The 26,302-nt window shown below is 54.4% G+C and overlaps 3 protein-coding genes across 10 annotated transcripts in view; 1 reads left to right on the forward strand and 2 right to left on the reverse strand.

The window, feature by feature from the left end:
- The window catches only part of NEK6 (NIMA related kinase 6), an 81,479-nt gene extending 63,018 nt beyond the window's left edge, over positions 1-18,461 (forward strand). For all 3 annotated transcript variants that reach the window (XM_077768196.1, XM_077768197.1, XM_077768198.1), the window contains exons 8-10: positions 5,445-5,539; positions 13,464-13,577; positions 16,864-18,461. In XM_077768196.1, the coding sequence (XP_077624322.1) occupies positions 5,445-5,539; positions 13,464-13,577; positions 16,864-16,974 (320 nt within the window). In that variant the 3' untranslated portion in view covers positions 16,975-18,461. The remainder of the gene's footprint in view (positions 1-5,444; positions 5,540-13,463; positions 13,578-16,863) is intronic.
- Positions 1-26,302, reverse strand: part of DENND1A (DENN domain containing 1A) — a 917,228-nt gene that overhangs the window by 805,097 nt on the left and 85,829 nt on the right. The window lies entirely within an intron of this gene.
- The window catches only part of PSMB7 (proteasome 20S subunit beta 7), a 60,125-nt gene continuing 53,256 nt past the window's right edge, over positions 19,434-26,302 (reverse strand). Inside the window, exons 7-8 of the mRNA XM_077768199.1 lie at positions 22,578-22,729; positions 19,434-19,667 (exon numbers count right to left, since the gene is read on the reverse strand). Of these exons, the coding sequence (XP_077624325.1) occupies positions 19,556-19,667; positions 22,578-22,729 (264 nt within the window). The 3' untranslated portion in view covers positions 19,434-19,555. The remainder of the gene's footprint in view (positions 19,668-22,577; positions 22,730-26,302) is intronic.

The following is a 26,302-nucleotide window of genomic DNA, read 5'->3' on the forward strand; positions in this document are numbered from 1 at the left end:
GCCTTGGGGCAGAGGAAGGGTGGGAATGCGCAGGACAGGCAGAGCTAACCCAGTCCTTGGGTGGAGGGGAGGGGAGCACCCTCAGGAAATGGAGGCCTGGTTTGATGTTGGGGGTGGGGAGGGAGTTTCACAGGTCACAGTGAGATGGAAATTTGGTTCACAGGGGCCCAGCCCAGAGGAGCCAGCCACCACTTGGGCTCCGGAATCTGCTCTTCCCTCCCTCCTTTGTTCTTCCCCCACTTGCTCGCTTGCTGGCTCTGTCGCTTTGCCCCCTCCCCAGGCCTCCTGGCTGCAGTCTACCTCTCCCTCCTGGGGCCTCCCAGACCCCTTCTACCTGCACATGTGGGGCCAGTTGTACTGTCCCCATTTTCCAGAGAGGGAAGCTAAGGCTTCAAGGGGTGGAGCGGAGGCCTCCGGGGACCCTTGAGTACAACCCTTCTGTCGCACCAGTGGGGAAACTGAGGGTGAGAGAAAGCATTTCAGTTCTCTCCTGCTGAGGGGTTGAACTCCTGCCACCCCGAGTCCATGCGAGCCCCACCTCTGCCCCCAGGACTGCACACGGGGTCCCAGCCCCCAGTCACACCTGGCAGGTGGGTGTCGGGCAGGGACCCCCATTTCTCCAGCCGTTTTCAAAACTGCCCAGTGGGGAAGAAGTGCAGCCGACAGACGCCAGTCTCTCCTTCAAGTGAAATCTTTGCCTTTTTCATATCTAATGAACACGTTTCAGACACGGCGAGCATCTCCAGACGCAGCAAAGTTTGTTTTGACAGGATCGGTGCGTCTCTGGGATGCGGCCCCTTTAATCAGCCTGCGCTTTGAGGTCCCACGTCCTCCTCTGATATCCACCCGTTTTGAAATCCGGGAGTTCTAGGCAAAGACACGGGGAAGGTCGGGGTTTGTTAGGCTCCTGTTTCCTACGCCAGCTCCATCCCCCGCTGCGAGGAGTGAGGGTGGGGGCTGGCTGGGAACTGGTGGGGCTGGGGGTCCGATGGGGAGGCTGCTGGAAGGGGGTTTGGACCCGCGAGTCTGTGCTGCCGCTTTGCGGGCAGTAACCAGGGGCCCCTGGGGCAGGACTGGGGGCCCAGCCGGTTGAGGCCTTCAAGGCCCCTCCTCTTGTCAGCTTCTCCCAGCCTTCCCCAGAGTCACCGCTTCCCTGGGGCTTGGGGAAACATCCTCCAGGGCCAGCCACAAGCTTGGAATTTCTTTGAAGTGTCTCATTTTATCTTTAAAACTCATGCAAGTTGTGCATTATGCTTCGTAACGTTTGAGTATCTGTTGTCAGTATAGAAAGTGGGTCTTACAGACTTATTCCCAGGAAAAGCTGACAAAACAGGAAGAGGTGCTGTGTTCATCCCAGCACAAGCTGAGCACCCTGACTTTAAGGCTCACAGGTGGGGGTCAAGCAAACCGGAGAATCTGGGTGGGGGCACCAGCACCCAGTGCCCAGCGGGACAGGCCAGATTTCCCTGTGTTAACACTTCATAAGCTCCTTTGCTCCGCAGGTGTCTCAGCACCTGAAAGCGTGACAGTGGGGGAGGCTTTGCCCAGCCCCCCAGATTGTGACATGTGTCAGCATCTCCTGGGAACTAGGGAGAGATGCCGTGTCCTGAGCGCCAGCCCCGGAGATTCTGACCCCACAGGTCTGGGGGTGAGCCGGGGTCCACGTTCTTAACAGGCTTCTGCAAGTGATTCAGCTGCAGCTCCTGGTCACTCCAGCCTCTCCCTGTGTCCTTCTGGGCACTTTTGGGGACTGGAAACTCACTACTTCTTGATGGGCCCATCCCTGGGAGGGCCCAGCACAACATCAAGGCTCAGTTAACGCTGCATGCAGAAGGACAGATGAACGAGTGGATCGATGGACAGATGAACAGACGATAGACTGATGGATGGATAGATAAGCAGACAGTAGATGGGTGATTATGGGGGGGGGTGGATGGATGGATAGATGGACAGACAGGAAGATGGATAGAATGTGCAGCACTAGCATCTTAGAAGAAAGTCCACGTTACATCTGGGTGTTTGCCTTTCCCCTGCACTGTGGAAACGGGCAAAAGCAGAAAGAGCCATGGAGAGATTGAAGGTTGGGTACAAAATGGAGGAGGAGGGGTAGTGATGCTCCCTGACCTTTCTTTCCCCATGTTCCCCAAGGCCTTCACCACAGGCAGGCCTGAGGAGGGATTCGGAGCCCCAGCAGAGGGAGAAAGTGGTGGCAGAAAAGAGGGACAACCCAAAAGCCCAGGCCTCATGGAGCAGCCAGCTCTCCCTGGCCGGGGGAGGGGCAGCTTACCTGGACGGCATGTGCAAAGGCACAGAGGTGAACTGCAGAGCACGTGGGGCTGGGTGGCAGTGTGAGGGTCTCAAGCAGGGGCTAGGCACTCAAAGTCTTCTCTTTTAGGTGGGCCTGGCCACTCTGCAGGGCGTCTGTCCCAAGTGCCTCCTGTGGAGGCCCAGGTGGGTCTAAAATGAGCAGAGGACAAGACTGAGGGTGGCGAGAGGCGTCGGGGCCAGCCTGCGCTGCCAGCCCCGAGGGCTGGGGCCAGGGGTAGGGGTGAAACGTAGCCAGCAGTGGATGCTGCTGTTCCTCGCCGAGGACGGGGCCTCTGACCTCCTTACGTTCACTAACAATCTGGTCTGAGAGCTGTGTGGATTCAATCCTGTGGTTTTGATGTGATAAGTCATCCATTTCATACTTGCCCGTTCATTTTGCTCCCTCGTGACCAGAATATACAAGAGGTTGCTACTTGCACTTGCGGTTTGTTTATAGAGTCCCACGTGGATTCATATGTTGACTGACTGCTCTTTCTGCTGAATAGCAATTGGCCTGCTGATTTCAGCCAGGAAGTATGCATATAGGATGGCATCTCTCCTATGTATTTAAGTGATGGCTGCTGCCCTTCTTGAGAACTATTGCCATCGAAGGGTGGTTGGTGTCCACATACAGCAACAATCAGGTAGTTCCTCTCGGGCAGTACATTAAGTAGATAGTGCATTAGGCTGCAAGAAAAAGGTGTTAACGGTGATAACACGTGGACAGATTCATGGGCTCTGTGAGTAGGTGCTTAGGAGATGCTCCGCGGGACCTGGTCCTGCACAGGGCACCTGGACCCTTTGGTTAACAAGGTCCTGCCCCAGGGAGCTCGAGTCCGGAACAGGGCTTCCTAGCACCGTTCACAGCCGTGGTATTTCCTCATCCGGCTCTGATGAGATGAGAACCACTAGAAGGTAATCAAGTTTTCAAACAGCTAAACTTTCCAATGTAACGGACCGTCCTTGAGTGTGAGATTGTGAGTTCTTCCAGTTATTCTAGGTTTACACTGTCTTCTCTTTTCATAATAATAGTGACACTAAATGGTAGTTAGGGTTTTGTACTCTTTTTTTTTTAATTTTTAACGTTTATTTATTTATTTTTGGGAGAGAGAAACAGAGCATGAGCAGGGGAGGGGCAGAGAGAGCAGGAGACACAGAACCCGAAGCAGGCTCCAGCCTCTGAGCTAGCTGTCAGCACAGAGCCCGACGCGGGGCTCGAACCCACCAACCATGAGATCATGACCTGAGCTGAAGTCGGATGCTTAACCGACTGACCTACCTAGGCGCCCCATGGTTTTGTAGTCTTAAAACACCCTTACTTGGCAAAGTCAAAGTTGCCCCAAGATGTCTTTGGCCCATGAATTTCTGAAGGATGGGCCCCTGCTTTGGGGCACCTGTTGTTTTTCCGTCTCATGGAAAGGCCTGTCCTCCCCCAGGGTGCTGCGTGTTTTGTGATACAGGACATCCTTCCATCGCAGGTCACAAGCCACATGTCGGGCTCAGCCTCTGCTGAGCTGGATTCCGCCTCCTAACGCAGACTCCGGCTGGAGCAGCGACAGCCACCATCACATCCATATGGCATCTCCCGGCCAGTGGAAGTGTTCTCTGTGTAGCAGCTTTTAAAGTCTGATCGTAAAGCATCCAGGACAGTCATCCTCTAAATGGACTGAGATCACAGTCTCAGACCACAGATCTGGGCCCCTCCTCAGCCCTGCCAAAGCCACCCCTCTGCTATAGTTTGCTTGCCTCTGGTAATGGGGAGCTTACCTCCTCTCAGGAAACCCTCTCATCTTTGTACAGTTCCACATCATCAAGAATGTGTCCCCTCTGCTTTTTGACTGAGTTGTCACATATAAACACATCCTGTTCTTGATAGAAATGGGATCAGGTAGCGCGTGCCCTTCTGTGCCTGGCAGCTCTCACTCAACTCCGTGTCTGCAGGACCCATTGGTTTTGTGGCTCTTGTTTGTTGGTGTTTATTAGTCCATTGTGTGAATAGGCCCCGTCAGCAATTTTCCGTTCTGCTGCTGATGGGCTTTTGTTTCTGGTTTCTGGCTACAATGAATGAAGCCACTTTGCACATTCTTGATCATGTCTCTTGATGGACAGAGCACTCATTTTTCTTCGACATTGACCTGGTTAGGTTATGCTGTCAGCAGTATTTTCAGCTGTGGTGGATGGTTTTCCAAGGTGGGTGTACCATTTTTTTGTCCCCTTCGGCAACATGTGAGGGTTCTAGTTCCCCACATCATCAAGCTTGGCTTATATCAGTCTTTTTAACTTTAACCATTCAGGTGGGTGGGCGGTGGTAATTCGCTGTGCTTTTAATCTGTGTTGCCCTGATGAGTAATGAGAAAACTTTTGACTCGTGTGCTTTTTGGCCACTTGGAAATTTTCTTCTGTGAGGTACCCTTTCAAGTCTTCTGCTAACTTGGGAGAGGGGCTTGTTTGAAGTCCATTTTATCAGTTTTGTCTTTTATGATTACTGTCTTTTCTGTCCTCGGTTTGATTTCAGACATCTTGGCCAACCCCAAGTCTCGACATGCCATTTGGTGCCAGCCAAGGGTGGTATGGGTTTGAAGCACAGTCCCGCTGCTTTTCTGAGCCTCCATTTCCCCATCTGTAAAGCCTCTTTGGGGGACTGTTAGGAAAAGGAATGAGCGGACACATGTGATGCACTTGGTCAGGGTTGATAGGTGTTTTGTTTGTTTTTGTTTTTTTGTTTCTTCTTCCCACTGTTGAGAAATCTGGACTCTTCTAGGATGCAGGCACTCACCTTAAAGGACATTTGATCAGTTGCTTCCCAGAGCCCGGCCCCCACATCCCACTCCCCTGGGCCCTTGGCAGAAACACTATCCTCAGCTGCCCAGCCCCCAGTCGGATTCTCAGGTCTGGGGAGGCCCCTGTCCACAGGGGCGTTAGTGCCCTACCCAGTATGGGAGCTCCAGTCTGGTCCAGCCGTCTCCTCTGACTGAGCGGGGATTAGGCAGAAAGTGAGAGAGTGAGAGAGGGCCGCCCAGGTGCCCAGGGAGACTGAAGCTGGGTCTCTGCCCAGCCTCCACGCCTTCCCTTCCCCCCACGTCCTTCCCTGCACAGAGCATAAGCACCCACCCCGCTTCCCTCTTCCTGTGTTACAGTGGGGACACCGTACTACATGTCACCAGAGAGGATCCACGAGAACGGCTACAACTTCAAGTCTGACATCTGGTCTCTGGGCTGTTTGCTGTATGAGGTGAGTGTCTGGCTCACAGCTCAGCGGCATTCGGTGAGGTATGCGGACCCAGCCGGGGCAGGGCGCTTCCCCACCGGCTCAAGGTGGGAACCCAGGGATGTGTGATGCCCACCTGTGGCTTGGGCATCATCTGGGTCCTGTCCTTCACCCCGCTCGGCCCGTTGTCTGCCTGATAAACAACGCTAGGCTGGAGGAGATTGTTCGATGTGTGGCTAGTGGCAAACTGGGTTCCATGTCATCCTCAGGCAGCTCAGATATGCAAAAGGAGACAGACTAGAAACAGAGTCTGCTTGTGTGATGGAGGCACAGGGAGGGGGTCTGGTAGCCCGTTTCCCTGGGACCAGGGCGCTCCTGTCTGCTATTTGACATTCACCCATGCCTCGGGCTTCTAGTGGGGACAGAAGGGGTCAGCTCTGGCCCACGCTTCTGAAACACTCTTCACAGAGGGTGTCCACACTCCCAGGCCCAGCGGTATGGGCCTCACTAAAAACCACACTGTCCCCTCCCATGAAATGGTGCCACCAAATGGCCACTTCCAGATCTGGTGGCCAGGCTGAATGGAAGGACAGGAATATTTCTGAGTCTTGGCAGGCTCAGACATGAGACATGAGTAAACAGAAGCTCCCACGTGTTGTGGCCAGCTACCCTGGGGGCCAGGGAGCGCGGGCAATTCTCAGCCATGAAGCTTTTGCAGCCGCCAATGGGAGGGTGGGGGGCTGAGCCCTCCCCTGGCTTCACGCTGGCGGCCGCGCCCTCCAGCACCCTGGCCCTGGCCCCCCTCGCGCTGGGCAGCCCTGGGATTCTGTGCGTCTTGCTGAGCCCGCCTCCCCGTCTGTAGAATGGGAATAGTACCCTTCCTGCACCGTCACCGTCCAGCTAAATGAAATAACAGATATGAAAAGCTTTGAAAATCCTCCAAGGGCCATGAGACCAGCAAGCACAGTTTGCTTTTAAAATTGGAACCTTGATAATTTTTCTGCTTTCCCAGAGCTGACTTGAGCATATGCGGGGTCTGGCTTAGAAGTGAGACGCTAAAGAGGCTCCTTATCACGCTGACGTGGCCCACGACCGCCAGGGCAGTGATGCTCACAGTAGTGGCCGAGGGCCACCAGGAGTGTGTGGGTGCCACAGAGACTGGCTTCTTGCTTCCTTGGGACTGTTGACTCTAGGAATTGACCTCAGAGTCCTTGGGTATGTACTTAAGGAAAAAGCTGCCCACCGCTGACCCACGTGGGGACCGTGGTTGCTCTTGTGGTCGGGGTCTTGGGCAGCAGGGTCCCCCCTCCCCACATTACTGACTGAGACCCTGAGGTCAAAACTGATCCTTTTGTAAGGTTGAAACTTCGCAGCAACTCAGATGGTTTTAAGAACAGACATTTTATTTTAAAGAAGTGGCCTAGTGGTTAAAGAGTGAGTCACGTGGCATTTGTGCCCGGGATCCCCTACTCCCAGAGGTCGGCAGTGTGAGCCACCCACAGTGTCATCTTGAAGGTCTGTGGGGGAGTTGGATGCTGACAGACAGAGATGGGCAGCAGACCTGCTTTCCGGGACCCCACAGGGCATCTGTTGTGGGAGGAACTTTTTTTAATGGCCACCGAACGGTAGCGGTCAGGGCGCCGTGGTGCCCACCTGGTGGCCGGAGTGGATTGGGGAGCCCAGGGCAGTTCCCGGCCCCCTCGGGCAGAAGAGGGCTACGTTGTGTATCCTTCCCCCATCTCTGTCTCCCTCCACCACCCGGCTGCTATGGGGTTTGGGAGTCAGTGGTTGAGTGGGGGGGGAGGGTGACCTTGGGAAGGGCAGTGGGTGCGGGAGGGAATTTGGAGGGGAATCAGCATCTCCAGCAATAAGAGAAAAGAGATGAGAGTCCGAACTCCCCTCTGCGAGGATAACAGGAAAGAAACCCACTTTTACTGGGTGTCCCACATGCCTGCACATTCATAATAGCCCCCGGGGGCTTGTTTGCTTTGGTTTTGCCTGGACTGAATTAAAGCCAGGTGGGCAGAGCCCCAGAGCCCCAGAGAACCCCTGGTACTGGCATCTGTCTCTCAGGATGAGTCATGACTTCGGGGTCTCTCCAGCCAGCTTTCCAAGTACAGCCTCTTCCTCAGGGGAACACCGTGGCCACCAGGGCTGAGGCCAGTGACAAGCCAAACCTGCCCTCCCCGGGCTCCGTGTGCTCCTGCATCCACAGCCCTGCGCCCCTGCACCAGCCTGGCTGGGATCCGAGGAGGGGGTTCCAGCCCCTCACTAACTGGGCATCATCTGCCCGGGGGTCAGTCCTCAGGGGAGGGGCTGCCGCTCCTGGTCTCCCCAGGACCAGGCAGATGCCCTCTGTGTAGCAGGGGGCAGGGTGTGCGATTTTGAATCCGACTGTGTGCGCGCACGGCCACGCAGTGACTCACATGGCTGCGGTGATGTGGGTGAGAGAGTGCAGGATCCTGGCGAGGGGCCCCTTTGGGCAAAGGACCTGCGTTCGGAGCTCAGCTACCCCCTCACCCCATAAGGTCCTGGGGCAAGCCAGCGTCTTCTTCCAGGAGCTTCTGTTGCCTCAGTACAAAATGGGGTCACACCCTCCCTTGCTGTGAGGCACCAACAGAGCGTGGCTCAGAGAAGGCCCTCTGGCGATGGCAGGCAGGTCACTGAAGCTCATTATCCTCCCCCTCCCCGCCCCCTCGCTGCCCAGAGCTGCTGACCCAGTGCTGCTGACCCAGTGCAGGCCGATCAGTTGGCATCTACCCCACGACTGGCCACATTTCCCTTTTTGCTTTGGCCAGTGGGAAACCAGAGTGCAGCTCAGCCCCCCTTTTCCACAGGGGACTCCGCTTTGTCCCCCTGCCCTCATGGGTATCGTCCCTGGCCCAGATGGTTTGCTCCTCTTCTTTTTCCATTCCGGGTCTGGGATTTCCGTAAGCCGCTTCCTACCTCTGTGAACCCCGAGGGTCTGCAAACATAAGCAGACACGGACCAGGGTGTGGCAAGCGGCCGCACTCATCTCCCCGGGGCCAGAAGACGGCAGCTGGCTCCCGTGCTGGTGCCAAGCCTTGGGCACAGAGCCGCCCTGCTCCCTGCCCGAGCCTTTGTCTCGTCTCCTGGAGGCCGTGCCTGCCCAGCCCTGCAGCACCCGGTTCCTGGTAGGCGCCTGTTCCTCTGGGTCTCCGTCCGTGGCACCTAAACGCATGTCTAACAAGGCAGCGTCCATGTTCGTGGCTCCCCGACATCAGGCTGTCGCTCAGCCTGGCTGATTTATTTGCTGGCAGCGTGTGGGGCCGCGGAGGTGGCAGCCAGGGGGGGACTGTTGGCAGTGGGAAGTCAGTGAAACCAGTCAAGTCCTTCGGGCACGGGCGTCCTTGGGGACGGCGGGCACTGATCTACACCTGATGGGCCCGGGCCACCCACAGAAGAGGGCTAGCGTGGCTGATGTGGCCAGCCCCGGCCAGCCCCTTGGAGGATGTCAGGCGGCAGGGGCTCTGCTGCCGGACACCACCCCTTTCCCCACACCCCCGGCCCTGCGGGGAGCGGATGTTTTCCCAGCAGACGCAGAGGGAGATGCATCTGGGCCCAGGGCTCCGTAATTGGGAGGAAGCATCCCGCAGACACGGCTGGAGCTCCAGCCTGTGTGGTTCCCTGTGGTGGTTCCAGGAGCACCAATGCGAGGAGCCGTCACGGAGGCTCCCGCCCACACGGCCCCTCCAGACCACATCTGAGGATTCGGGTGGCTCCGGAGTGTCACCCCTGACCCCGGGGAAGGGGCAGGACAGCATGGAGCCAGAGAAAGCCTGCCCGATGCGGCCTGGCCTGCCCTTCCCTGAGCGCCAGCATGGACTGATGGACTGGAAGTCTCTACAGCCCCCCCAGTCTGTGTTAGTTTCCTCTGGCTGCTGTAATAGGTTACCACAAAATTGAAAACAAAATTTTTCACTTCACGTTCTGGGGGCCAGAAATCCAGAATCCATTTCAGTGGACAACGGGCATTGGCGAGGCCAGTTCCTTCTCCAGGTTCTAGGGAGAATCCATTTCCTTGCCTTTTCCATGGAAAATGGAAAGTTTACCTGCATTCCTTGGCTCGTGACCCCTCTTCATGTTACTCTGGCGACACGTCTCCTCGTCCGTAGTCAAATCCCCCTCAGCCTCCCTCATACAAGGACACCTGTGGTTACCTTTAGGACCCACCTGGACCACCCAGAGTAACCTCCCATCTGGGGCATTTAATTCGATCACATCCGCGGACTCCCTTTTGCAGTTTAAGTGAGCACATTCACAGGCTTCAAGGATAAAGAGGCAGACATTTCTGGGGGCCTTCATTCAGCCCATTGTGCCCCCTTCCCTCCAGGCAGCCAGATATCCACCGAGGAACTCCTGAGGTCACTTTAAGATGCTGGTGTTGACCCGTGGCCAGCGAGGAGCTGCCACAGAGCACTGGCTTGTGCCCCCCCAGGGGTGGCTGCGAACCAGGGTCTGTCTTGAAGAGGTTGCACCAGGAGAAACAGGCCAGTTGGCTCAGCAGCCGGAAGCACTGCCAGGCCATTGGAGTGAACCCGGGAAATCACCCTGGGCCAGTCCCATCCTCACTATAAGGGAGGAAACTGAGGCTCAGAGAAGTGGAGAGACTTTCTAGGGTCACACAGCAAGAAGGTGGCCAGGACGGGCACTGGTCCCCAGGCTGCCTATCAGAGCCGACCCCCCTGTGGACAGGAGCCAGGCCCTGGCCAGGCAGGACGTGCAGGCCTTCTGAGCCAACCCCGCCCTGGAGTAGACGCTGCTGGTGGGGAAAGGGACCCGGGCCTCTGCCCAGAGCCCCTGGGAGAGGAAGGACCAGGGTGTGAGGAGCCCCAAGTGACTTCAGCAGCGTCCCCTCCGCCCCGGAGATGCTGGGGCTTGGCCGTGTTAGAAGGCCCGTGGCTTTGTTTTCATTGCGCAGCACACCCCACGGAGGGGCCCAGCGGACTGCCCGGGCTCCACGGAATTATTTAACACGAGAGCTCAGCTCTGAGCATGAGCTGAAGGAGTTGGGTCATGCGGCCCCAGGATCCTTTGCAAGGGACCTTCTCACAGCAGCCTCGAGGGACCAAAACCCAGCAAGAAAGCAGCCGGGGAAACAGGCTGAGAATCAGCCACCCCTTGTACAGAATCCTGTTTGGAATCGTGGCTCGACCCGGAGAGTGGTCCGGCTGCCCTTTACCTCGTGGTGGAACAGAGCCGCAGACCACTTGGTGATGGGCCTCTGGGGGATCCTAGGTGACGAGATGGGTGTCAGAGGCCCTGACAGAGCAGGAGTCAAAGGCAGTTGCCCTCCTTCCTGTGACCTCTCAGATCGCACACCAGTCCCTCCCAGCTCCCCCGGCAGGGGCGGACACCGCACTCCCCCATGTCCCCGGCCGTGTGTCAGCCCGATAACGCCAGAGAGGGACAGTTCTTCATTTGAGGAGCAGCGCTGAGAGCCATGGCTCCGGCAGCCCTGACAAGACAGCCGGGATCAGCCCCAGACGGCCGTTCCTCGCCCACTGCGTCGCCCGTGCAGACGTGGGTGGTCGCCGGTGCGAAGATCTCGTCCGGCGTAATCGTTCTAATCCCAGCATCTCGGGCAGCCCGAGGCTCCTTCACAGCCCAGCGCCCTGATGCGTGTGGAAGGCGCATGGCCGGCAGCTGGAAGGGCGGGGTGGCGCCGCCGCCACTAGGATCTGCCTCTGTGGATGGAGAAGCCGCTGTCGTAGGGGAGGCCTGGAGGGAGGGCTTCTCTGGTGGAGCCGGAAAGGAGGGAGGGGTGCGCTGAAGGCCACCAGTTTCTGGGGGCCTTTTGGACTCCCAAACGGCAGGGTTTGTGCAAATCAGATTGGCTTGTTGAAAGGCTCAGCCAGTCTCCCAGCTCTGACACGTGGAAAGCCAGGGCCCGTGTTAGTGGACCAACATTTTAAATGTCCTTTGTACTCTGAACAGAAACACTTTCCAGGAAAATCCGTCTTAATCATCCAGCCATGACTCGCAGGGCACGCAGATCACCCCAAGTGACCGCCCTGGAGCCTCAGCTGCTCTCTGCTGTGGCAACAGATGTCCTTTTGAAGCTGCCCAATTAACCCTTCGCACCCGAGGCTCTCATTTTAACTATTGGAAATGCATCACCCACGCGATGCCGTTTTGCACACTTGGTGGTAAAGCCAGCTCTCCGTCAGGCTTGCGGAGCCCACAGCGGGCAGGACCTCCATGTACGCAGCCTTCCCTGCTGAGGACCAAGGCCACTCCCCACAGCCCTCCTTGGGGGTCAGAGTCCCTGGTCCTGGGAGGAAAGGTGAGGCTGGCCCTAAACGCCCACCTAAACACGCGGCGTGGCCCATATGCCTGGGCGCACAGGTGCAGCCCCGAGCAGATGCCTGGACCTGGGTCAGAGGAAACCACAAAGTCTCCAGGTCACACTTTGCTGTTTCCCCAAAGGCCGTCTATAAACCCAAGGATGCTGCCTGGGTCTGAAGCCCCTCCTGAAGGAGGCCGGCCCTGCTCTGGGGGCCACCAGACCTGTTCACCAGGGTGAACAGAGGATAGGGGGCAGACCGGGCCACTAAAGTTAGTGGGCACCCATAACCCCAGCACCCATGGGCTCCTCCCTGCCCGGAGATTGTGTTTGCTGGCCTGCCCTCTGGGGCCTGAGGGCAAGTGAGGAGTCCTCAGGTAGCCCAGTGTCCCGTCGCAGCCAGAAGGCGGGAGCCCCTGGCCAAGGCGTCTGCGCAGAGTGGCCTTGGCAGCCCGGCTTCCCGAAGGGAACCAAGGCCAAAGGGGGATGGGCAGGCCCAGTTACCCGGCGCGCTTCGTTAGCAGGAGGCGCTGGGCCATCTTTTGGCGGCAGGCAACAGTGAGTGGGAGTGACAGGCACTTGAACCCCATCATGGATTAATCAGCAGATGGGGCGGGCGGGCACCGCACTGGGCTGCCACGTAGCTGCCTGATGGAGCCACCCCCGAAGCTCCCACGTACCCCCTTTGTGGACACCCCCCAGTAGTGCTCCGAATGATGGGGTGGGGAGTCTGGAGAAGCCTGGTAGTTCCCTGCCTGGGTGACATCCCATTGGGCTCCCGGTGCCTCAGTGCCGCCGGCCTCAGCAGGGCTGTGGCTCAGCTCCTGGCACCTCCGAGGCCAGCCATGCCTCACCACAGCCCTGCCCGTGGAGCATCCGTTTTACGGACTAAGAGACGAAAAGCCAGGCGCACAGCCAGGACTGTGGCAAGCTGTGGCTGGCTGCACCCGTTCCCCTTCCACCCTGGAGCTTCTGCGGAGCCGAGGGTCCCAGGCCCCTGCAGTTGGGCGGCCGGCGGGCAGCCTTCTTCCTCCCGCCCCTCCTCCCGGATGATGTCTGGGCATCCAGCTTCCACAGAGAACCCTGAACTCCAGGCCTTCAGGTAGCCGCTAGCGAAACAGCCAGAATGAAAACCAAAGCACCTCACTCCCCACCCCGCCAAACCCAAAATGCTAGTCCTTGGGTAATTTCCTAAATGTACTACTCAGACATCTTCCCATGGGTGTCTTTGGAATTGCTTCTTAGAAATGGAAGACAGTGCACCGGAGCGAGTCTGCTGGGTCCCCGTGAGCGGCGCCTCCTTCCCCATCTGTCGCAGGCACACGACCAAAACTCAGGCCTCGGGAGCTGAGGCGTGAGGCGGGGCGTGGTGCGCGCAGCTGGCCCCCATATCCGCTCCCCCTTCCTTGGTGCCTTTCAGGTGTTGTCACTGAAACCTTGTGCCACTTACATTGCTTATATGACAAAGATCACGCGAAAACTGCTTTCTGTTGAATCCTAGCTTCCTCGGGGTTCTGGAGACGTCCTGCCGGACAGTCGCAGCAAGGACCAGAGAAGGACCGCACCCCAATCTTGAGTGGTCCCTTTTGTCCCTGAACCGCAGGGCTGCAAACTCATGTTTCTCACCCCCTCCCCTTGCAGATGGCCGCTCTCCAGAGCCCCTTCTATGGAGATAAAATGAATCTCTTCTCCCTCTGCCAGAAGATCGAGCAGTGTGACTACCCGCCTCTCCCCGGAGAACATTACTCTGAGAAGGTGGGTTTGCTGCCACCAGGCTCCGGGAGGGGAGGTGTTTCCACAGTGCCATGGCTGTGGGGTGGAGCTTGGGTTTACTTCGATGGGTGGAGATTTCTGGGAAAGTGACTCAGTGATGGGGAAAAGTAGCTTAATTTTACGGGAGAGGTTTCACAGACACCAGTGTGGGCCCCCAGCGGCAGTGTGTGGCCCGCCCAGGGCACAGAACCCAGCAGGAGCTGGCCCGGGGGCCCTGCTGCCACACTCCTGCCCATCTGGCTCCCAACCCTGGTGCTGGAGTGTGACGCTCCCTGCTGCAGGTCCCGGAGACGGGCCCCATGTGGCGTCAGACAACAGGAACCAGATGCGGAGGCAGGAGGTGGCAGGGCCTCGGCTTGCCCCATAGCTCAGNGCCATCACAGACAGACCTAAATCACACCTTAGGTTTTTATTGTCAACGTTCCGCTCCCGCTCTGGGTTCAGGGGCTCTGGGCACAGATGGACGGGTCTGGCATTGGGTCATGCCAGCTACTAGCTGAGTGTTCTTTTCCTCAGCTCCATCTTCTTGGAAACAGGGCTAAGATTTCACCTTTGTGAATCAGATGTGAAGATGAAATGGCAGGTTTATAGCACAGCATGGCCGAGGGTGTAGACAGGTGTGTTCGTTTGCATACCCCCTTCACTGTTCTTGGAGGAGTCCCTTCTGAGTCTGTTTCCTCATCTGTAACATGGGGATAATCCTAGACTCTACCTCATAGGGTCAGTGTAAGGAAGAGGGTAATGCATGTGATGTCCTCACTTTAGCACCAGGCTAACACTGACCACAGGCTATTAATGTCATGATAACCAGCCCACATTTATGACTTACCATTGAGTCCTTCTCCCTCCCCCCTACCACTCCCATTTTACTGAGGAAACCAAAACACGGATAGGTTAAAGAAACTTTCCCAAGGTCACATGACTTGCAAGTGGTGAAGGCAGGATTTGAACCCAGAGACTCTGCCCCCAACCACTATGCCATCATGTCTTGATGGCACGTCTTCAACACCCAGTTGTCCAGGTAGGATGAGGTGCCACCTGTGCAGCTTGCTGCTGTCCCAATCCTGAAGGTTCTGAAAGGAGCAGCCCTTGTCTCTCAGGGGCTTGAGCTGCAGAGACCAGGTCTCCCAGTGTACTTGAAGCCTATGTCCAGTTAGGCCAACCAAAAGGGTCATCAGCCACCCTTCTCTTGGCAGCCTTCATACTTAATGCCATGCTCACTGGCTTTGCATACTCCCAAAGAGAGGATCAGGAGTACACACTCTCATGGCTTTTGCCTCAGTGGTTTACATGGTTCTACATACCGTTGGAAGAAGTGGAAATGCTTTGGAGTGGAAGTTGGCAGGAAAGGAAAAACTAGATTTCTTTACCAAGTTAATAGTTGCATTTGGTTTTTCTTTTAGCTTTTTTTATTTTTGAGAGAGTGTGCATGTGTGCACACACGCCCACAAGGGGTGGAGGGGCAGAGAGAATTTCAAGCAGGTTCCATGCTCAGCATGGAGCCCGATGACAGATTTGATCCCATGACCGCAAGATCACGACCTGAGCAGGTATCAAGAGTTGGATGCTTAACCGACTGGGCCATCCAGGGGCCTCTCTTTTCTTACCTTTTTAAACTGGGAGGGGCGCCTGGGTGGCTCAGTCGGTTAAACATCCAACTTCAGGTCATGATCTCATGGTTCACAAGTTCTAGCTCCACGTCAGGCTGTGTGCTGACAGCTCAGAGCCTGGAGTCAGCTTCAGATTCCATGGCTCCCTCTCTCTCTCTGCTCCTCCCCCTCTCATGCATGTTCTCTCTCTCAAAAATAAATAAATGTGGAAATCTGTACCATTTAGAAGCAGCTTAGACTTGCAACTTGGAGCAGATCACAACTTTTCTGCCTTACAGACAGAAGCTGAAATGAATGGATCCACTGAGGAAAGCCCTCAGCCCCCTTCTCTCCCAAGTCAGTCATTCCAACTTTGTGACCTTGTACTTCCTAGAGCATCTGGCTTTCACCTAGTCCGCCCAGCACTTCTGGGCTGTGTGTTACGGAGAGGTGCTTCTTAGCACTGGAGTCGCTCAGCACACCTCACTTTCAAAGTGTACTTTACCTCTGAGAAATGGGTATAAAGACACTTTCTCTTGATTTCTGAAGTTGGCCAAACTTATTTCTTGCCAACTGCAGAGTATCAACTGGGAGTCACAGTGACTTGACCTTGATCTGTTTTTCCTGGGTACACAAACCTGCCAGGGGCCAGCCACCACCTTCCACTGACTGCTGTAAGGCTCTGAACAGTACGTGCTCCTCGTGGGCAGCCTCAGCCTCCAGGAGTGTTGGGGTGACCGCAGGCTCTGGGGCTTCCCAGTGCTAATAAAGCAGTGGAACCCCAACCAGGCAGCACGCGGGTTGGAGGGGATGCTCACAGCTTTCCTGACCTGGGAAAAGCTCGTGTGCAGCCGGAAAGCCCTCAGGTGTGAAACGTGGCACGCGTATGGTAGCTCCGGGGCCTCCACGTGACCCTTGCGCCCTCCCCAGACTCCCTGGGCATGGCCACTGAGTCCACATGAGCCCCCTTACTGGGGACCAACCATCTCTCCTCTGTTGCCCTGATCCCAGGGCCTGCCAGCCCCTCCAGCACCAGGTATTTAAATGAAAAAACTGCAGCCAGCCCAGTGATGCAAGTTAAGATGTAGGCTTTTTAAGGTCATTATTTTAATTACCATTAAAATAATTGGCACTCTGGCTATCAGAAGAACGGAGGCGATCAGAGGCTCAAGGCTCCCCTCCCCCACCCCAGGCGGGAGCAGCCTTCGGTGTCTGTATAATTAAAAGCTCTGTCTTTCATGCGCACAATAAAGAGGCCGGGGGTGGGCAGACTGTAGCCCTGCTGCATGTTAATGCATTTATTATGATCAATAAGCCCTTGCCTTGAGTTTTGTCCTCTGGTTTGGGTATCTGCATGACTGACAGCAGACACACATGCCGTGCGTGCGTGCGCGCGCGCGCACACACACACTCTCACTAGAGTGGCAGCTGAAAGTTCACAATTGTTTGGACATACCCAACTCGCAAGGTCTTGGAGCATGGCCTTCAGGGCCAGACAGGCATAGGACTGGTCTTGGCTCTCTGCAGTGGCCATGACCGCACACCCATCACTTACGGGACGTGCTCCCCCTCCCCCGTAGGCGCTGCAAGGGCTGAAGGAGTGGACAGGTGAGGTGCCGGCACAGAGCCTCACAAGGCCACTTCCTTACAAGTAACACACAGCCTTCTCTCCCTTACAGTTGCGAGAACTGGTCAGTATGTGCATCTACCCCGACCCCAACCAGAGACCAGACATCGGATATGTGCTCCAGGTCGCCAAACAGATGCACGTGTGGACGTCAAGCACCTGAACGTGGACGCAGCGTGCCTTATCAGAGCCGCACCACTTTGCCTTACTTGAGTCTTCTCTCCGAAGTGGCCGCCTGGTAGCCTAGATCAACTAAGACAAGAGGGTTCAGTGGGTTCCCCGGAGGGGGCCGGGCTTTACAGCAGATGCCGAGTGCAGAGCAGCTGGGGGGAGGGTCACTGGTCACACCCTAACTGGTGGTCAAATTCGAAAGTCCCTTCTTTAAACTGTTTGCGGAAATCTCAGCTGGGTTGTTACCAAGGGTGGGTGGTTCGGTGAGCCGCTGACTCTCCCTTTGCATCTGGACTGTAATGTGAATCTTTAGGAGAATTCCTTCAGTGACCTGTCAAGGTTTGTAAGAACAAGAGAGTTGCGGGAGGCCGTGTGATTTGTAGTGAGCCTTTCAAAATGGTTAGTAGCAAGTTCGGTTTAGCTCTTAGAATCTTTTCAAAAAAAAAAAAATATCAAGCTGTGTGCTTGCTCTGTCGTAAAAGGCTAAAGTGGAAATCATTTTTTTAAGTAGCGTGGAGATTTTTCCTCATATTTTTATCTACGTTTATAACTCGCTGAATGACGAGGAGAACGCGGCATCGGGCACAGGGCTTCACAGGCAGACCGCGTTCGGAAGCCCTGCGTGTCCTCCCCGCGGTCCGGCTCAGCCGTCCTCTCCTGAACACCGGCCGCGTGGCGGGCACCTCGTCACCTGCTCAAACGCTGGCAGGTCGTTTAACGATCAGTGGGAAGCAATTTCCTCATGGGAAGGAAGCATGGGATACAAAAAAATACAAATATAAAACATGCCCTGGGGCTCTTCTCTGTACAAGTTCTGGTTCTGCAACTTCCTCCCACGACCCTGGGTAACTTTCTTAAAGCCTCTCTGAGCCTTACTTTCCTCATCTATAAAATGGGACTAAGACTATCTACCTTCGGCGTTGCTGACAGAATTTGAACTAAAATATGCTCGTTACCTGGCTCATTGTAGATGATCCCCAATGGTAGCCACTCCCCCTTCACAAAACTGAAATCCATGGACCACGTAAGAATTAACATACAGCTGTATCATGTGTAGGAAACCAGAACTATTGTGTGTTTATTTCTTGTTCCCAAATAGGATTAACTGTGAAGACTAATTTATAAATGTGAACTTAAGGAAAACTCAAGCTCTGAAGGAAATCGTTTGCTTTTATACTCAAGTTAATCCTCAAATGGTCTAAGTTGTCACCCGTTGACTTGGTGACAGTTCAGCCCTCCAGATAGAGACATGCCCGCCCGCTCTGCTGGCGTTCTGGTCAGGGGCTGATTGCAGCCAGCTTGCTGACCAGGGGCCCAGCCTCCCTGGGGATAAAGGACTCGGGCTGGGCCACTGCTCTGTTTCCATGTGTGAACTCTGTTCTACTGTAACACTGCCGGGTTTGAGACATTTTCTTCAGATGCAACCTTCGCTTTGTACTTGTTCTTCATGTTTGAAATAAAATGGGGTAAGAGGGGTCACTTCTGTGAACAAGTGTGTACGTAATTTTAAAACAACTTCATGTTTCAGCAAAATTTCTTGAAACGCCTTTAGAACATTTCTCAGGCCCCAGGCATTCTGAGTAATCTTGGAATTTTCTTAAGCTCCCCAGATAATTTTGACAATTGTCAGCCACTATGTTGTCCTAAGTAATGCCATTGTTCGCCCTAGCCCACTTCCCCCAGTTTTGACAAGGGGGGGCTGGCCCGAGAGCGGGTTCCATGTGGAAGACCACGGCGCCAGGACTTTCTCGTGTGCCCCAGCACACTAGCTGTGGGGGAGAGCCGAGTCCCGATCTCCTGCCTAGCCCTTATCACTGCAAATCTTCTGATTCCACACAGAGGTGGTTTTTTTTTTTTTTTTACACATACTCTGCTCAGGGCTCTGAGCCTCTACTGTGTCACCCTTGGCGGAATCCGCCTCAGACCCAGATGAACTTGCTTTCTGCCTGCCATCGACGTTCAACACCATGAGAGCAACACTGCCTGCTACAGCACGCTCTGGAGGTGGGAGATTTCCACCATCCAGCAGGCCAAGTGCCTGGGAAATGACGGTATCCTAATTCTTACAAACAGCCACAAGGCATCCCTCTGACATCCTTGAAACTGGCCCAGGCGGACCTCAGCCGGTCTTACGCAGTCACAGAGAAGCGAAGCATCCACCTAACCTACCTGTGTTTTCTGGGCACTAGGAACTGATCGTCTCTACTTCTTTCCTACTTGGCCACTGAGGTAAAAGGCTGTGCAGCCCTCACCCTCAGAAAACAGAACAGGGAAACCTGGGACGGCCCTGAAGAAAGAGAGGAAGTTAGCACCAGGGGGCAGCAGGAGGCCTCACCTGCTTTTAGGAGGGCTGTGCTGCTCTTAACGCCTGCTTGGATGCAGACTGGCGCGCGTGCCAGGTCACTGAGCCTTGGTGGCCAAAACACTACACAACCCCCAGATTGCGGCCACTTGGTTTGGTTTTCATTTTTTATTGGGTTCCCTTCAGCACACGCTGCCAAAGGAGTGTCTTACAGGGGAGCCCCGACTGCCCCCCGTCCACAGAGCAGTAACCACCCATCCACGGACACCATTCAGGAAGTGTCCATTGTCTGCACAGTCTCTTCCAGCACCTCGATCTCCAGGTTAGTGACTTTTTCAGTGAGGACTGCGGTGGTCCCTCTCTCACACCTGTACCGGCCAAACCTAATGGGAGGAAAACAAAAGCTGAGTTAGGAACCCCTCAAGGGGCCCCACGCATGGCTGGAGGGAGGGACTTGTGCTCAGGCAAGGCAACAGGCAGGCCCGGCCGCAGAGCCTGGCTCTCCTCTCCCGACCCCTCTCTGTAGCCTTGTGGAGGCTCAACTGTCCAAGGCTCCCTCTCCTCCGTGCTCAAGTGCCACAAAATGGGGACGCCTAGGAGAGCTGTGCATTAAAAGCACTCCTACAGAGCACCTGGCACTCAGTGGGCACTCAGATTTCCTTCCCCACCGCCTCACCATCCCCAGAATATGCTGGAAAGCACTTGGTCGTTTGCCTTTGCGCCTCAGCCTCCCGAGAGCACCTTTCAGTACCAGCAGGAAGCAGATCCCGTGTTACGCTGCCATCACCCTTGTACAGAAAAAAGGATGACTTAAATGCTATCTTAAACGCTTCAAGAACATTTTAAGTATAAAAATGACATGACCCACAGCCAGACTCTAGGCTTGTCACTGTAGACTACACTCCCCAGCCTTGAGTGGAGTCACCTGCTGCCTGGCTGGCGGGTCACCTCTATGACACACCCACACCTTCTCTCCCAGAGTGACTCGACAGCGGTGTGTCTCTGAGCACAAGCAGTCTCTAAGATCCACGTCTGAGCTGCTAATTCTTACATCGGGGCCAGGAATTACAGTACCGTCAAACAGCAGTACGAATCCACTGTGCCGGTCTGTCCCCAGCTGGGACATCATTTCTGTCAATCTGGCATGGACCAGCAGAAGGCTGCTAGCTGTGCCATGACCACGTGCTCCTCAAAAATCACCCCGTCGAATGGGCACTTGTGCTCAAACAGGGAGGAGGCAGAAAAAAGTGGGTGACATCAGAGCTCTGTATAAATCAGGAGCCTGAGCAGCAAAGATGGCTGGCCTCGTTTCTGCTAACCCTTCCCATCCCAACCACACTCTCCGAAGGATGGGGCAGCAGCACCTTTTAAAGATGTGGCCCACCCTCCCCTGCTGGTGTGAAGACGTGGCTCCTTCCCCCAGACCGACCCTTGGCAGCCTGTCATCTTGGAGCCTGAGCTCCACATGGTTCCTGGATGCCCAATTCCTCTGAAGCACCCCATCTGTGGGAGGCTTGGAGACGGAAGAGCCACCTCACCGCCCTGGGTTATGGCGCCCAGTGCCAGAGTGCAGGGAGGGCCCCCTTTGCAAAGCAGGGCTGCAGAGGGCTAGGAGTGGAGCCAGTAGGAAGGTGCAGGACCGGGTCCGCACCTGCCCAGCCCTCAGACTCTGCCCCCGCCTGGACTGCCCACTCTGGGAAAGGTCCCCCTACCCCAGGGAGTGCCCCGCCAGTCAGCCACCAGCAGAGAAGATGACGGTAAGATCCCGGAGTGCGCACCGCGGTCATGGGGCCTGATGCCACATGGTGCCTGCCTCTAGCCCAGGCATCCAGGAGCGAGCTCCGTCTAGAGGGCAGGCTGCCCACAGCAGCCGTAGGCCCAGCACCTTGTACACCGCGCGTCACTGAATCTTCACAACCAGCCGACAGGATCATTTTGTTTCTGTTCCCGTGTGTTCAGTCTCCCTTACAGATGAAAGACCATGTCCCCAAGAATTACGATGTGCCACTGATGGGCACAGGTTCCTTGTCCAAAGCAAATACTACTTTTCAATGGCTCAAACGTGGCTTCCAGAATCCTCACCCAGGACACTGTTCAGTCTGGATGGAGTGTAGCCATGTCCCCTCCCGGAAATCTTCACGGTGGACTTGCTCATTTCATGCAGCATCTTGTAATGACTGGGGGAGGCGGGACATCAGGGAGTGTGGCAAAAGCCTGCTGTCCCAGTACAGCCCCAGGCCCAAAACGTGGTTTCCTTCGCTGCTCAAGGCCCCATGTACCCCCCACGTACCCCCCAAGTCATCAGACATCACCTAATCTAGCTCCATCATTTCAAAGACTGGGAGACTGAAGCGCCCAAAGTCACCGCGTCAGGCAATGACATTTCTCCGACCCCTGAGCCAGACTTCTTGCTGCTGAGCTGCCCTACCCTGTCGTGAGCCCACGGAGTTCCCGCAATGCTGAGCGCTGTGCTGGTTCTCAATGTTCTACTCTGTCCATGGAATTACTCCCGATTTGGAATCTGGGTACATGTAGTGAGCGTTAGTTAAAGGAAGCATTCCAGAAGGTGATGTGCTTGCCACACTCTGGCCTGGCTGTGGGCGGAATGGGAAGCGGTTGAGTTTAGAAATCCTGCCGTGCCGCGTTCGCATGAACACAGCCGGAAGCCAGGGGACAGGCAGCCAGCCACGGGAGACCGCAGATGCGCAGTTCATCTGTGCACACCAGCCACAAGGGCTGGAGGCCTTCCCGTTCTAGTCAGCAAATCACCTAGAACCCTGTCTCCCAGTGCCAGCCAGGCCAAACCTCTGACACACGGGGTCTGCTGGGCACAGGCCACGGGCTAACCGGCAGGGCCCCCTGGCGAGCAGGCCCCAGGGAGCTCCCACGGCTGATTTTCAGAGACTCCTAACCAATGGTTTCTAACCACTGATGACTCCAGGACCACTCAGAAAAGCTATGGGCTGCCTGCCCTGAAACCTGCTTCTCACAGCGTTTCATACAGACTTAAGGGGCTTCTTTAAAGGACCAGAGAAAGCAGCAGGCGATTCGAACCTCTCCCCACAAGCCTCTAGGGCAGGGCTCTTTCCTGAGCCCTGCTTCGCCTCCCATCAACATTTTCAAATCAAGTCACTCAAAGCAAATGACTCACAGGTCTGCTATATAAGACCCCTGGATTTACATAAAACTAGTGTGGGTAACAACTGAGAAAACCCTGTCGAAATACCACTGAGAAATCAAGACTGGCCAAGAAAGTTAGGGGACACAGGCAGAATTTCATCTCCTTCACTCACCTAGTCCCCTTCTTGTTGGGCACAGAGTATGGGCGGAGAAAGTCCAGCTTGCTCTTGCTGATTACACAGAGATCAATGTTACTTCCAGACCCCAGGTCATTGAAGATGCCAGCTGCAATGGCTTCGCTCACCAGCTTCTTGGCTTCCTCCTCCTGAGAAAGAGAATGGCAATAATGCCCAAGGTCAGTCTGAGGGCCTGCTCTGACATCCACGAAGTGCCTTCCCAGGCAGCACAAAGAAGAGGTAGACACTTTCAATGCCCGTCTTATAGATGAAGAAATGGTCTCCAAGTACCACAACCGTTTGCTGAATGCCCCTCGGCTGGCAAGTGCTGGAACCAGGCATTTCAAACCCTCTATACATGCACCCCTTCTTCAACATGCTGCTTCACATCAGATAATCACTGCATAACTGAGGACTATGGGCTGGCAGATAGCAACTGATCATCTAAAATAGGGGTCAATACACTTTTCTTGTAAAAGGCCAGGTAATAAATATTTTAGGTTTTGTAGGTCTACTGTTCCTGTCATAACTACTCAACTCAGTCACTAGCCATAGTCAATAGATAAACAAATGTGTGTGGCTGTGTGCCAATAAAACTTTATTAATAGGCAGTGGGCCAGATTTAGCACATGGGTTGTAGTTTGCAAACCCCTGATCAAAACTGTTCAATAATGGTTGGAACCTGCTTCCAGGTAACATACTGAAGAAGTCAGTATCACTGCGGGGCGGGGGTGGAGGGGGATACACCACAACATTATAGTTCTAGAAAGTTCTAGAAAAATGGTGGCAAACCCAAGAGCAGGCCCTCTTACCCAAGAAAATCTACTGCCTTCTACTAAAGAGCGTACATATTCACTGAAGTGATTCATTTCTTTGAATTACTCTTCTGCTAATTTTAGAAGCAAGTCCAAGTCACCAGATTAATTCATTTCTTACTCAAGAAGGCCTCTCACATATCATGTTCTGTGCTAGAAGCCAGGGCTGCAGAGATGGATGAAGCCCCAAGGCCCCTGGCCTGCAGGGGTTTAGAATCCAGCAGGGGTATCAGACCTAAGTAACTATGAGGAATTGTGACACGGGATACTGGATAATTGAGAAGGGGCTGTGGAAACACTAGCCAGGCCAGCTAAGCTTCAGGAAGGGCTAAAAGGCCATGTGCCAGACATGCAGGAAACAAGGCGGTAAAACAGAAGGCAGGTAACAAAGGCAGCACACTGGGATGTGGGGAACATCAAGGACAAGTTCGGTTCATTCTCCCAAGGAAGGGACTAACCTGTGCTGCCCTTTCCTAATTCACCAGCACATGAGAGTCCACAAGCATGCGAGCTGAAGAGCTCATCTAAATACCACCCTTTGAGAAATATCACTCCCTGCCCCAAAGTCCAGCCTGAGATCACCAAAGGGCAGATTGCTGACTTTCTGCAGTGAAAAGATCTGAGCCACTCGCTCCTGCTCCTCTGCCTGCCCGAGGCCAGGAAGTGGGATTTCAGGGACACGAGCGCCCTCTACAGACTCGGAGAAGGATAGAGAGGGCTCTGCTGGAAGTGGGATCCTCCGTAACCCAACAGTAGGAGCTAGGAGGGTAGTCTGATCTTCTTGCCACCAGGTTTTTTCGCTTGCCAAGTGGCACCTGTGTGGGACCAACGGAGCTGGTTATTCTCCTGTGCACATACAGCCCCGTGAGAATCCATTCAAAACGGATCCTCTGGCCCGGAATCCTCTTCTGGGGCTCCCGACAGGCCAAAAGCCAGTGAGGGTGGTTGCAAGCAAGCGCGCCTTGGGGAGATGGCTGCCACCAGACAGACAGCAAAAGCCAACCAGAAACTTAATGCACCTGTTCACTGAGCCTCATTCCAACGTGTTTCTCTGACTAAATAACCACATTTGCACATGTGCACACGCGCGTGTGTGCAGGGCACCTTCCCGTTCCCCTGCTCCTGACCTACCCTCTCCTCTTCCTTTCTCTTCCCTGTTGTTTGAGGATTTCCTTTGCTGTCATCACGGCTTTTCTCACCACTGCTGCCGGTGCCTTGAGCCAGCCAACAGCACCTGGTGGATGTCACAAACCCTACTGGCAGCACTTAGGACCGACTGCAAACTTAAATTTCCCCAACCACTGTATGTTTGGGGATGGGGGAAGACTCTGAGGAAACGGAGATCTACACATGGTATCAGGCATGCATAGCTAATGTCCATGAATTAAACTGGGCACAAAGATACCAAAATGTGACAGTACAGAGATCACAGGTGAATCTTCCTTTATTGTGCAAATATTCTTTAATGTAAATAGATGAACTTAAAAAACTTAAAAATGTGCAAAATGTACTATGTACAGCTAGATTTACTCATAAAATTATCATATGTGCTAATAAGTATAAAAGGCTTTTAAAAATTGGGAAAATATACCTTTTAAATTCTTTTCCTCCCCACCAATTGGAGAGAAGATAATTCCTTAAGGAAGAAAATCTCACAAGTCTGCAATCTTTTTTCCAGTCCCACCCTCATCTCATATATACAGGAATGAAGTGGTTATGAAATGGAATGAACCTTACATTTTATTGAGCACCTACTATAATGTGTCAGGTACTGAGTTAGGCATATTACCTATCATCATTTTTACCTCTGCCCTTAACCCTCTTCTTTCGTTAGTACTGAAAAGAAACTAGAGCTGAGAGAGTGAATGGCTTGCCCGTGGTCACCAAGCTTTAGCCATAAAGCCCGGGCCTCAGAGCCAGACTGCCACAGCGCCAGACCAGCTCACAAGTAACCTGCTCAGCTGGGGGCTGGGGACTCCGTGGTGAGTTAGGGACAGTGAACACCCCCTGACTCAGGGTATGTCACTCCTCAATCACCTAGGATCTTTAGAAACTGGGCACGTTAAAGAGGAGGATGGTGGCTGCCAATTAATCTTTGGGCCAATTAGCAGTTCCTCTGACGGTCATTTCCATAACGGGTCGGGGAGCGCTGTTCCCCAGACTGCCCAACGACCACCTCTTAAACATTCCTATAATGTAATAATATGGCAGAGATCAGTATTAAGAACCCATGTCTTATTTCACATATCCCCCACCTCCACCAAAACCCCTCAAAACGCAAATAGGGTGAAAATGACCAAGCGTTTGTTGTCTACCCATTACTTAATGTCTTCAACCAATATTTAGACGACACCTACTATGTTCCAGGAAATGCTTCGTATGCCGAAGACTGTCTTTTACCACCGTATTTCCCCGCTCAGAATTCTAGACACATATGCAAATATGCTACTGGGCATATTCATACTGTGTTTTCTTTATAGTGGAGTTTCACAATTAAACAACTCTTGTCTTTAACAAGTTCTACCAAATATTTAAGAATACCATCGAGAAGAAACCACAAACTAAAAGCAAGAGCTGGGGAAAACACCACATTTTTATCCATCTCTGGCCCACAATAAATGCAGGAAGCACTGTTTCTTCCTTTAGGATTCATTCTTCATAAGGAAACTGCTTCCCTTTTCTGGAAGCTGTGGGGTAACCTGAGTTCTGAGTAGCATCTGCCCAGGGACAGCTGCTACCAAGGGGCTCCAACGAGGGCCCTGCAGAGCCCGTGGGCCCAGCTGGTCAGACCCAGGTGCCTTACTCTTCCCGCTGCCAGGCCGCTCATGGATTCACGGTGCTAGTCCCAGCGGACCTTGGATTTGGTGTGCACACCGACCAGGAGGGCCCATCCTGGCTACCAGGAAA

Source organism: Crocuta crocuta, unplaced genomic scaffold (assembly GCF_008692635.1).
Source record: "Crocuta crocuta isolate KB4526 unplaced genomic scaffold, BGI_CrCroc_1.0 scaffold35, whole genome shotgun sequence".
NCBI classification, from domain to species: Eukaryota; Metazoa; Chordata; class Mammalia; order Carnivora; family Hyaenidae; genus Crocuta; species Crocuta crocuta.